This window comes from Protopterus annectens, chromosome 12.part0 (assembly GCF_019279795.1).
Source record: "Protopterus annectens isolate FY-2018-M chromosome 12.part0, PAN1.0, whole genome shotgun sequence".
NCBI classification, from domain to species: Eukaryota; Metazoa; Chordata; order Ceratodontiformes; family Protopteridae; genus Protopterus; species Protopterus annectens.
Genome location: NC_056746.1, coordinates 14,812,125 through 14,826,153, shown reverse-complemented (window position 1 = coordinate 14,826,153; position 14,029 = coordinate 14,812,125). Strand labels below are relative to the sequence as shown.

At 39.9% G+C, this 14,029-nt stretch overlaps 1 protein-coding gene across 1 annotated transcript in view; it reads right to left on the bottom strand.

Annotated features, from left to right (window-relative positions):
* The window catches only part of FGD1 (FYVE, RhoGEF and PH domain containing 1), an 854,635-nt gene that overhangs the window by 70,134 nt on the left and 770,472 nt on the right, over positions 1–14,029 (bottom strand). The window contains exon 16 of the mRNA XM_044089056.1: positions 78–236. Coding sequence (XP_043944991.1) covers positions 78–236 — 159 coding nt within the window. The remainder of the gene's footprint in view (positions 1–77; positions 237–14,029) is intronic.

Sequence of the window (14,029 nt, the reverse complement as noted above, 5' to 3'; positions counted from 1 at the left end):
ACCGCCCCCCATACACACACACAAGCACACACACAATCCAAGCATAATCTCAATGCAATTTTGCAATTTCAACTCACCTCAAGAATGGACTTTCTTCGCTGAGGTGTTTGTTGGCTGAACCCTGGACTTGTAGGAGTGCCATGCAACGTTGTGTAACAGTCTATGCAAACACGATTTGTTCTATTATTGTCATATATCAGTCGTGCTCGAAATTCTGAACACTTCCCACAGACCACCTGCAAACACAACAGAACATAATTACACTGATAATGTTCGACACTCTTGTCCCAAAACTGGGAAGTCAATGAGACACTTATACCATCATGCAGTCTTCCTTATGTTAGTTTCACACATCTTCTACAAAATACGCCAACTCTCTACTTTTATCTGCTGTAACTGAACAGCAGTTTTCCATATGTTACTAAAACATACAAATTGCAACAATCCTAGTGCATTTAAGAAAATCAGCATACAAAAATAAACAAAAATAAACAAAAATCAGTTGGAGCACAAACGTAAAATCAGTACATTTCAGTAATTATCCACATGCATTTTTGGGATCCAGAATGTCAAAAGGTCAGGAATTCTAGTACAAAGCTAAGAACTTAATGACACTGCAATGACTCAAAGGGTGGGACAAACTCCTTCATAGTCGCACTTCACTGGAGTACTGTAAAATTTAACAGAAAGAAAACTAAGAACTCCACTTTGAGATCACTTATCACTTTAACAGATTCCTTCCTGAAACATTAACCCTAATTTTACATACTAAACCACAAGTACTGCTGTCATGATGACCCAAGCCCATTAAGTACAAAGAGAAGTGAATAGGGTATAATGAAGTACGACTGCAAAAAAATAGAAAATGAGACACAGTCAATCCTGTTCTTCCTTAGCCCATTCAAAGACAAAAATTACTTACAAATCGCCTAAGGTCTTACTGGAGCAAAATATAACTTATGCCATAGTTCTTTAATGTCTGCATTTTGGTTCCAGACAGGAAATCCAAAGAAATGGCCTCTATGAAAAGATACAAAAGCTATAACAGTGGCTATTAATTCTTCCTGCTGCTGTCACAAGACAAGAGTGTCTGCAAATTTAAGGACAGTAGGAGAGGATCAAGGGGATAAAAACATTTTCACTTAACTCAGACTGGTGTTTTACAAAATACAATGAACTTAGCATAATGTTGGATAGCCTGTCTCTAACTAAACGTATGCCTAGACATCCTGCAAGACTTGGTAATAAGACAATCTTGTGCAAATATGACTAAATCTAGTCAGCAAGCAGGTGACAACAGTACATGTGCAGGTATGAAATGTGAAAATCAACCCCTTTAGTATCCCCATCCTCTGCGTTGACCATCTACATGTGAGGGCTATTCTACTCTGTGGATCATGCCTTTCCACAGGAAACACTTAGATGAATCCCCTCCTCATGCCAGTGCCTCTTAGGCTAGGGATGCTATTTGAACCCAAGTACCTGGGCTTTAGTTAGTGCTTTATCCCTTTTACTACTATACCACTATATATATATATATATATATATATATATATATATATATATATATATATATACACACACACACACACATACATGCATGTGCATATGAGAGTGCGTGTATATATGTATTACAGATTAGTTATAATTATAGATATATGCTATTGCTAGATATGCTGGAAAATATGTGTAGTGACCAGCAGCCTCAAACAAAGATTCCACAATTCCTATCAGTAGGAATTATAAAATTGGCCTGGCCCCATGACATACAGGAATAGAGTCTTGACTATGACCAAGACGACTAGTACCTGATTAGATATATGGCCTGTGAAGGAACTGGGCAAAGGATGATGAGAGCAAATATCCAATGCTAGCTTGCCCATTGGGGGGTTAGTGTTTACTCGTTGCACATGGTGACAACTGCAGTCAGAGTCTTGTGACACCATGCCTAAAATACAGCACTAGCATGGCTGGCATTACCATGTTATCCTTGTGTGCATCACTAGTGAAGCACACAGAAAGCAACTAAAGGTTGAGGATTAGGACTATGAAGCAAAAACCTTCTTCCTCTTGCAGATGGTGGCAGCACTCTAGGGCACTCAACCCCCCCCCCAGGAAAGTATTAGCTGTGGGGCTGTCATACAGGATGAATAACTGGGTCAAATGAGTGGCCAGTAGGATGACAGAGGGAAGGGACGGGATAAAAAAATTCTAAGTACAACGATTAGGTATGTAGGAGCAGAATCTGTATTACTAATATCAGTTAGGAGGGTATTTGTCTTTGCATGCACCATTTCATTGAAAGGTAAATAATGCCTTTTTCAGGAGGCATGAAGAGGCAATGAGCAGGCTACAACAGAAAAAACACACCATGTAGTTAGCTGGACTTGTGCAGAACTTAGCAGAAAAAGGACAGAATAGAGAAATTAGATGTTAAAGCTCACATTCTAAACATTTCTTCCATGCTTATCTCAGAAATAGAACTTTGTATAAATATCACCAGAGTAACTCAGACATTACTACCAGATTCCCTAATCCGATATGTGAAAATCCACTCCTGTTATTACTGCACAGCTAATTGTTGCCATCTCAAACACTTTTTATAAAACATCACTTTTGCAGTGAGGTAATTTGTGCATGTGTAAACTCTGTATGAATACATTCACATAGCATTTGCAAGGCACATGTTATATTACACATTAAAGTATAGCATACTGCTTCCCCTCAAAAATATATTGTTACGCTTTCATTCTTTTTTTTCTCTCCATACAGTAATTCCATTTATTGCATACTAAAATTAATATATTGTCATTCAAGTGCAATTCCAGTCACTTTCTTATGTGCAGCATCACCCAATCTCACCTCTGTGTATAGTGTACTTTTTCTTTTCATGTGTTAATCGGTTTACCACCATATGGTTGAGCACACAGTGCTCGAACCTATATATGTCCGAATATATTAACGAATCTTGGCCATGTAGAACGGTCGGAATGTCACAAAAACACCAAATACGACATCTCCGACCGCTCTACATCCGGAAACGAGTGCTAACATGGGTCAAAAAGTGGGCATGAGTTTGTGATTCTGCATTCGCAAATGTGGGATGTTGCCGCACTCCTTTCGGACATTCGGACTCGATCATATGATGGTAAACCGTGTTAATCATCTAGTAGTCCGTGTTGCCCAGTGTATGTAAATACTGTACAAGCATGTGTGTCAGCTACAGTTTCTTTGAATCTTTGAAAAAAAAATACCACCAAAGGATTAATCTGAACACTGCTGTGCAGTGATATCCTCACCAAACTGGTGCCTTCATCACAATCGATGCCTTAATCTCTAGCTACCTTCTGATCTTACATGTAACAGGAGGGTAAGCTTCAGTGGCCAAGTGTGGTGACATTTACGTATTACTTCCATGGTCAGTCCCTGTCCCTACCCTTTCCCTGCATATCATTGCATTTACCAGTGACAACTCTTGCATGGAGGGGCTTTTGAGAACAGCTTCAAACTTACTGGACATTTGGTGGTAGCACTTCTGGTGAGTGGTTGTCATGCATGCCTAAGGGTAGTAATTCATACCTGTGATAAGCATCAGTCAATACTAACGCTGCCCTTTCCAACCCACACTTGTTAATGTTCACCCTTCAGCAGCATTAAAAGGTAGAACTGCAGTTAGAAGCTGATAGCTACCTTTCAAAGGACAAAAGCGTAATATAATTTGGTTCAGTTTACCACCTGTTTACCCTCTTGCCAATATAATACCCCTCACTGTCAGCACTAAGTTTTTGTGGGCATAAAACTGGCAATTAATATTTATTTCTGCCATTTTCCTACAAAACTAGAACACTTAAAACTTTATTACATGATCACAACTAACACACATCTTCCTAAAACATTGTCTCTTCCATGCATACATCTGATGAAAAAAGACAAAGACATGCGTTCACTTGATTTAGTTCAGTAGAGTTCATTTCGCACTTAGTATTTTGTTACAAAAAGCTACCATTTAGCAATTTAGAACTGTATATTTTACTCACTGATTTCTTCAGCAATTCAGCCCACAATGCACTACTCTTTGCAAATGGATGGCTCAGGAGCACTGCTCTGGTAGTAAGCAAATTGCTGAGGGTGCAGTGTACAAGAGGAGAGGCAGACTCAAACCCAAATATGAACCTCGTTAGTAACTCAAAGCCTTAACCCTTTTTGCTGCAGGGCCAAACTTCTTTTATTAGCCAAACCAGAAATACAGCTTGCAGTAACGGATATTCAGTGCATAAAATTTGTTTCCATTAAAGTATATGGAGTGCATAAGCCTTCATTTCAAACATCTGAAACAGCAGACGGGACTGAGATCATGAAGGCAGTTTTAAGTGGTCTTGTTTTAGTTGCAATCTTTATAAAGTTAACAAGGGTTTTTATGTCTAAAAATGGTAGAAATTAATTGCACATTTCAAGTTCAGGCAGGGTATGGCACTACATGTGTTTTGGGAGGAGCAGAGATTTTTGTTTTTCATAGCCTGTGACTATTTTTACAATGCTGGATTTCTTACAGTAATTCTGATGCCAGAAATGTGAACAGCAGTTTTACTAATGTGCCTATTATAATGGAATTTGTAATTTCTGTTTCTACTTCCCAAGTCCAAGCACAAATGCCTCTGCTGTTAAAAATATATTAACTGGGAGATATTTCATATCTTAATTGGAAAAATAAAGCATATAAAATAGGATCTGGGCCTTCATGTAAAAGTTACTCCCAAATAGTCTCACTGTATTCAGTTTGATTTTGAATGGCCTTGCTTTACAGTCTGTGCAAGTTAATGCTTGGCCAGTCCTTATGTTTATACTGGCTTCAGATATTTGCCTCTGAGCACATCCTGGAAATCCTTATAAGGTATACTCCTCAAACTGTTCCCATTCACTGGTACTGCTGATGGCAGACAGAAGCAAACAGCAAAGAGTGATTACTAGACTCAGCAAAAAGAAAACATTTAACTGCTTTGTAAAGATATAAAAAGGTCTACACTACAATTTCTGTTTACCTTGGGACTTCGAGATTCCCTTTCAAAATCTTGTTCCAAGTAATAGGAAAACCCTGAGTTCACTGCCAAATATCTAATTCTATTTAGTACATCATTATGTTCCAATGCAGTATGCTGTTACCCTTTCTTTTAATGTCCAGTACAACTATAAATATGAAGACAAACTTGTCTTTTTGATTCCATAGGTTCATAGATTCATACTATGCTAACTGCCCTTGCAAGCCATTTTAAGCCTAGCCAATTATCCCTTGTGAGACTCAAACCCTGCACCTTGTGTTTGTGAGGCAAACACCTTAACCATTAGGCCACCCTCCCAATCCTCCATTAGCATTTGCCAGTTTCAGTAAGTCGGTAAATCCTACTTTATTTACCCCTTACCCCATTCATCTCTGTAATCGTTCTCTCTATGGCTTAGTCACTTAGGAATAGGGGTACATACAGAAACACAAATCAACCACAGCTGTGCTTTAACATCAAGTTCTATTTAGTTTGCTCATAACACCAGTTAGAACTGAAAATAAGAGGTGAAACCTGGAGTTAAATCTCTTGTAATGGTAATATATTAAAATGACAGAGTGGTATATGCATAAAGGGCACTGTCACGACATTAAAGGAAAGCACCAAGTAACACAAAGCAAAATCTAAAAGATTTTAGGAAGCTGGGAAAAATGAAAGTTTAGGTACAACAGTTCTGAAACATGCACATTTAGAAAGGAATGCAACACTTCAGAACTAGATTCAGTTTTTCAGTAAGACTGAACACGTCATGCAACGGTGGGGAAAGGGCACAGGTTTGACTGTTAAGCTTACAATCTACTGGTCCTCAAGTGACTTGACTGTCAAATTTTCTTGAATGCCTTGGGTGGGGTTGGGGGGGGGGACACCAGCAACTCTCCAGCTCAAACTCACTTAAAATCTCTATTTTTCATATTTTTTTCTGTTCCCACCAGTTTAACCAGCTAGTCGTCCTTACATTCTATCGAGTTATTTACCCTAATTAACGTACTATCTCACAGGGTACCCTCCCTCTAGGGGTAGATTTTCAGTGACCAACATTTAAATCTGGCAAGGATTTTTGTATCTACATCTCAGGCTGCACCAAAATCCTGAAAATGTAGTCAATGACAATATCTCAACTGTACTTTCTCATCCTCAATGCCATCTAAAACCTAAAACTAGCAACTGGCTAACATATGACCTTAAAGTTCTTCTACAACTCGCAGACAAGGCATGGCATTTCTCTGAAAGTATTTCCTACTACTATACGCAGACAGCACTACAACCAGCTATGCAACCTTGCCAAGCAAGTTAAACACAGTCATAAAAGTCACTGGATGAAAACATAAGAACCTCACTAATAAAATCACTAAAAAACTTCTGGAAAAATGTCAACCATCGTACAGAATGGAAGAGCCTTTGTTCCATGAATTCCACATCCTATCAGCTTTCTGTCACAAATTTCCTTTCTATAGCCAAATCCCAAACTGCATCTGACACTCCCACCTCCTCTCTATACATCCCTTCAGTCTGCTTCACATTTATCACATTCAATGATATCTACCCTCTGCCTGAACAGATTAACCTTGATAGCTCCCCCTGGTGCAGACAACTTTCACCATGGTTTATCAGTCACTGTACAGACATTATTATAAACTCATTGAAACATATATACAACCTGTAATTTATCACCTTCTCTCAAAAGTTATTCCTGTGACTGGTGCCATCCTCCAATCTGGCACCCCTCTCAATTTTAGACTGAGGAGAAAAAGTAATTATAGTAAACTGTTTGCTACAATTGTAGCAAGCAGCTACTACAGATTATGCCACACACAGCACTACAGAGCTTAAAAGTTTACCTAAAATACAATAGCAGCATTAATTTCTAATTGCTGATAACACACTGAAGAAAGGAGTACTATGGGTGCTCAAGTTCTGACCACAAATGCCATGTTGTATATAATGCCAGTAATGCACTGAAGATTAATCCAGATCTGCTGATCTTGCCCCTAATTTTTTCCAACCAGGGTGGCTGCCCACTTTGCCCTCAACCTATCTATACTTCTGGGTGCCAGATGTGCTACACTAACCAGAGTCACCTGCACTATAAATCGAGGGCACAGACTAATTCAAAAGCACCAATTTTGTTTTTCATTTTCACAGCTGACACCACCTCATTGATTACCATGAAGGGCAACACATTTGTTTCAAACAGTTTTGGAAATTCTGAAAGCCGCTGCCAGTGAATAAATCTCTAACTCTGGTGCAAGCATTACAAGTTTGATTAGTGTCTTGGGTACTTCAGACTGCAGGCAGGGAAGGATGTTTATACCTATTCTGCAGAGCGCATGTAGCACGGACACAAACTACCATAACCCTGTAGGGAAGGGGGGGGGGGCACTGAAAAAAGCATCGGGGTGGGTGGCTTTACAGTTCATCAAGCCACCATACTGTATCAGCCTTCAAAACCAAATTCAGTGGAGTGTGCACTTACAAGGGGAAAGGTATAGTGTATCCCCACAATGACTTAACCCCCCCCACCCAAAAAGGGTGGGGTTTGGACTATTGATATCATCCTCAAACTGGAATCCTCATGGCTGCTGATATGACGGCTACCCTGACAGTGCTCACCCCATACAACAATAGAGAACAGTCCCTCATATGGATGAATGAATGTACTGAGTCTGTTTAGGAATTGTTTTGATGGTTAGCAGGCAAGGGGGAGGGGCAAAAACAAACAAAAGAAAAAAAAAGTTTGGCTAATTTGCAACAGCAGCCTTAAGCATTCCTAACGATTGCCTGCTTTCAAATAAAGCCTTTACATCAACTTCACTTTATTTTGAAAGAATTCAGTATTAAACTACTATGTTCCCAAGTACGATTCTGCCTGTGGATCCCGAAGACAGCAAACAGCATGAAGGCATAATAAACAAATAAATAAATACATGCAGATACTGCTTGAACTCACAAATCTGCAGTTCAGAGCTCAATGCATGTAAACACCACAGCCAATTAATCATACTGGTGCTCTGTTTGCTGCAGAAAGACGTATGTAATCTTTTATCTGCAGGAATGTTAAGTCATCAGACATCTAAAAAGCTCAGATCTATTACACGGCCTGTTTTTTACTGACTAATGTAAACTGAAAGCTTCTCCACCTATCACTACATTTAATGCACACCACTGTACAATATTCTTAACTTCAGTAGTTTAATAATGAAGTGCTAGTAGCTACATCATTTTAGTCATACAGAAGCCTCCATCCCAGCCAGACCTATGAGTTATCACGCTTATAAAAATTTAATAAGGTCATGCTCAGTACCAATTTACTGTTACAGATACAAGTATGCTTTTATTTACTTAGTTTCTTGCTCACTACACAAGACAGATGTTTTACTGTAGCAATATGAATTTGTGGTATCGAAATTATCAAAAAATTCAGATCTTTTTATCAGATTACTAATCTCATGAAATGGCAACCCCCTCTCCCATGCAGCTATGTTACATTTTTGTGTTTATATTTTAATGTTCTTTTGTGGGATGCTGCCTTTTATTACTGCAGCTCCTCCTTTATTGTTTAGAGACATGCATTGTACTATTCTGGTGTATAAGCAATACACTGTTTTTAAATTCAGTGTAAAATTTACTTGGTGTTGAAAAGTTCCCTAACTACACTATAATCTATAAAGACATGGAAGCATTAATTCCAATTTTTAACTTTGCAAAGCATAAGTGCAATAAAGAACTAGGACAGAACTAAGGAACTCTAATGCACCTCTCAAATGTGTAAGGATACAGTTTTTGTTCTAAATGCAAGGGTACACAACCACAACACCTCAAGTGTGATTTAAATGAGACTGCTTGCTATACAATTTGTGTGTGTGAAAATCATTGAAATTCTGATATAGACAACAGCTGTAATGCAGGAGTTTGATGATGCCTCATCTGAAAAGTAAACAAGCACTTCAGACTATAAACTATGAAGTGTAACAGTGAAATCAAAGGAAATATATATTCGGACTACATGATGTACTTTTATTAAAGAAATGATGTATTCACAGCTTGCAGCTAATGGTATGACGTGTTTTGTTAAAATCTCAGCCTACAGTATTTCAAGCATGTAAAAAAGGATGTCTGCAGTGTAGCAGATTTGCTGGGAAATTGGTAATTATCAATGTCCTCCCACAGGAAATCACATCTGAATCTAGTACCTGTATCTCAACCCTGGCAGTGAGAGGTTGAGAAAGGCTTTGCACTGCAATGGAAAGGTTGAGTACTAACTATTCCAGGATACTGCTTTCTGTCATACACGAGAGTCACCATGCCGTCATGGACTTCAGCTGTCCCTGGGAGGAGACATGGGATCAACAGGTTGCTAGTAGATGCAGACAGGACAACTGCACAGCATGTGCACACATGTATACTCCTCTGGGCTTCTGCAGCCAACAGAGGAATGCAGCAAAATGTGTTAAGTGAAACCTGGTCCCTTGCAGACCCATTTCAACTAAGCCTAGGATCACAATGTAGTAGACATATGGGCCAGCTTGCGGTATTCAATCAAACAACATGTTTCCTGGAGGTAGAAGAAAACCTAAGTCCACACATGCAGACTCACTCAGTGAATGGAAGTCAGGACTGAACACAGGATATGCAGCTGTGAAGGAAACCCCTTGACCACTAAACTACTATATGCTGCTCTACTTTTATTGTTCTTGTCATAAATGTGATGTTCTTCATGTTTCACTGTTGCAGTCCTCACATAAAGGTTATCCGGCTCCAAGTAGCCCTCAGTTGGCCCGAATACCAGAGTCCTTGGTATATGATGTCGGCTGCCACCGGTTGTAAAACTGATGTCAGTACGTCAGGTATAAAGGGTGGCAACCAACGCCATTTCCTCAGTCTTTCTTGCCGCGGAGCCCCAAGCAGATGCAATTTGCACTACTTTCAGTCAGCCGTTAACCTTTGTTTCGCTTTCCAACTACGCATTCAGATAAGTACCCCATTGGGGATCCTCTTTTTTTGCTTTAACGAATGTCAGATAATGTTAATAACTGTCTGCAACTGCAGATGTCTGAACTAAGGTAGTCAGTCTGGTTCTGGTCTAATGTCGAAAAGAAGAGGTGTCAGAAGCCAGTGCCTGCAAAGTGGCTCCGGACCTATCTGAGGTGGCGACAGGCAGAGGGTCTGAAGATGAAAAAGCAGCCTGCGGCATAGAGGACTCTGTAAAGGTCTCGGCAGAGGCCTGCGGCTGAAAATCTGCGGACTGCAGGGTCTGCGAAAGCGCCTCACTGACTACTGCTGTGCTGATGACCAATTTCACCAGTGCGTCATCAAAAGATTTAACCCTAGGCCTGTCACGGTCCTTGTCTTTGCGTTTCCTAGGTAAATCCGAAGTCAGAAGATGCCATACCGACGAACTTAGGCCAGACTCCGAAATGCTTATACAAAATCTTAGCTCTATGGCGTATGGTACGCGGGTTAAAGGAAGCACAGAGATCACAGTTAGGGACATTGTGCTCGAGGCCCAAACAAGTTATACAGTAGGAATGGAAATCACGGTGCGGAATCTGTTTTCCAAAGGCAAGACAGTTTTTAACTTTATCTGACATTTGTTAAAGCAAGAAAAGAGGATCCCCAATGGGGTACTTATCTGAAGGCGTCTTCAACTTGGTAGCCGGAAAGCAAAACGAAGGTAAACGGCCAACCAGCACTAGTGCGAATTGCATCTGCTTCAGGCTCCGTGGCAAAAAAGACTGAGGAAATAGCATCGGCTGCCACCCTTTATACCTGATGTACTGACATCAGTTTTACAACCGGCAGCAGCTGACATCATATACCAAGGACTCTGGTATTCAGGCTGACTGAAGGCTACCTGGAGCCAGATAACTCATATGTGAGGATTGCAACAGTGAATAGACTCGAACATCTACATTTATGGTAAGTGTACACAACTGTACTTGATGACTTCAGGCTCCCTGCTGACCAGTGTCAAGCTTTCAAGCATAGCTTGTGACAAAAGAAACTAGGGATATTTCCTGCCTATTTTGGACTCATTCAGCTGTCAGCTTTGAGCATGAATTACATGTAAAATCATCTATTGTCAGCATACCCAAAACACATATGACATCTCTTCACGTATGAAGCTCAGTATTTACTCCTGACAGATTGATCCAGACTTTATCATTTGGATTAATCAAGCACTGGAATGTAAACACACAGCAGTATCATCAGAACTTATTCAGTCACTTCTTAACCAAGTACAAGGGCTAATGAGAAATGTACCATTTTTTTCTGGGTACTAATTTTACTCCCACTACTGGATTTCAGGCCAGTCATTCCTTTGTAGTGGCGGGTTCCCAAAAACATAGTGTCACCATTTAGGAAACTACAAGGCTTCCTTCTGCCCTCTTCAGCGTTATTTTATTATTTACTATTTGTATCTGTTGACCACAGTACAGTACTAATCCCATGGACCTTTGCAGACTCAGCCCAGGAGTGCTGTCTAGTTAAGTGACTTGCTCAGAGATGTGCAGACAATGGAGGCAGATGGAATCAATCCCTGGTCCACAGGAAAAAGCTTACTACCAGCTCCTTAATCATCTGCTCCTGCTGCCAGCATCCTAGCTATGCAGGAATTTCTATGAATTTATCCCCTCCTGTGGGTAAAGGACATGTGACTCGTATCACCAAGGGACCACTAAGCTTTCCCCATGCAAGCACACACTTCTGTGCATCCACTTCTGAAGATTACCACGTATGTGGCTTAGTATTTCACATGCAAGACTCAGGAACAACCATTCCTCTTTCCTCCAAGGGAGTGTCGCACTTGGTGATCCTGGTCCACCCTCCCTCTTCCCACAGAAAAGGCACGCCCATTTTCTTCACACCAGCTCCACCAGACACCTGAGCCACTAATCAAACTCATGTTGCTGACGTGGATAAAAATGACCAGTTTCAGCAACCACCCTGGAGCTGACTTACAGAAATATAACAACAGAAATCATCAAGTGAATGAAGAGACTCCAAAAATGTCTACAACTGAAACTCCGACTCGCACTTCCAGAATTCTAAATAACCAGTACATTTCTGCACTTAACAAAAATTCAGTTTGCTCTTTTGCCAAGGAGAATGCTTTAATCAAGTCTTCCAAAAACATACTCTTTTCATTTGGGATTTGATATTTGAATGGTTATGCTAATACATAGTCTGTTTCAGTTACTGTCATCAGCAACAATTAATGTTTTAAAATGAAAAAAAAAACTTCTGTTAGTTATTAACTCGGACAGATTTCTAAATGAGCATCCTTTATGCATACGGAGGATTTAAATATTTGCAATGCTATGCTAAAATATCCTCCATATAAACCACTGGCATTAACTTACAATATCTTTTTAACTTCATGACCCCCCTTTTATGACACACTTACACCTGCCGAGTTAAATGATCAACTGCAAGCTTTAAGCACAGAGAAGAATAACATCTCTTTCCACAAGGAATAAGGTAGTTTAAACAGCTAACTGCTGTGCCATGCCACGAGTAGATCCTGATGGTGCACATTTAAAAGAATCACCCACAAGATGGACAGTAACAAATTCGTCTGAAGAAATTTCCTGTAAAAGCCCCCTCACCATACTGCATTTCTGAATGACATACTACACTGCATGGTAGTTATGCACAAAGAACTCAAAAGTGCAGCACTGATTTTGAGGTGGAGGTAAGTCTCCCTCCCCGACATCTTACACTCCCCACTTACATATTCTAATTTTGAAAGGGCACATACTGTTCTAACTCAGAAATCCAGACATGTACTCTTATCCAAGGTGGCAAGGCCATGGGAACAGAACAAGTAAGTGGGGGTGTGACAGCATAGCCTACACACTGAGGGGTGCAGGAGGGACTTACTTCCATTCCTGCTAAAAAACTGATTTTGGTGGGAAAATTGCTGACATGCTGCTAATCACTTTAATGTGCCTAATTCTGTGTGACGACAGAGATGGGTGTGTTCCCTATAATTCTACCTTTTAATCCCTTACACACTGCAACTACATTGTTTCTCAAAACATAAAAGAGATGCAAGTTTTTTTTTTTTTTAATCTGGAGAGAACCAAGTACATCACAAATTTTTTACAGCTTTGTTTAATCTACAGTACAAGCCTTCTGGCAAAACCTGTAGCTAACGGGATATTTTACAGCTGTAATGTTCAACACATTCTGTGTTTAAAAAACATATCTTCACCATCCGAAACTAGAACAGAATAAATCGGAGCACATCTGCTTTGCAGACTGCTACCAGACCACTTTCCATTAATGGCATATACAGCTCTCACATGCGGAAATTGACTCACACATTGCCAACTTGACAAGTCATGGTACAACGTCAGGAAAATACATACTAAAACTGAAGCGCTAAACACTTATTCCTGATTCTTCTGCTATCCAAGGATACGGCCACATCACCTTTGGACAAACCTCTTTATGTCCTCTTCTTATGTTACTATACTTATAGTCCTACACATGTGCATAAAACTGTAACAAGACAGGTATAAAATAAAAGGGTAAGTTTATACAAAACGCCTTCAAAACAACTTATCCTTTTCTAGTTCAAATGTTGACCAGTGACAGAGCCACTGATTTACATCAGCACAAAGTGTTTCTGGACAATCTGTTCTGGCAGACTTCAAAATTAACCAAAGTCCATCCCAATCAGCTTTAAAGCTATTTCAAAAACATAGGAAATCTATCAACTGATGAGGTCTCAATTCTGGGGATGCCGAGCAGTTATAAATAAATGATTATAGTTTAATAAGACTCGTCCTACACTGCTGGATTTCCAGAACTGCACAAAAGTATACATTAACTAGAGTTTTACCAACTGCTTGTGCAAGCAGATAACAACGTCATATGTTCTACCATCAGACAATATGAAAGCAAACTTTTGGTCTTTGCCTGGGATTTGAACCCAGGACCTTCAGTAATACCTGTGAATATCACTG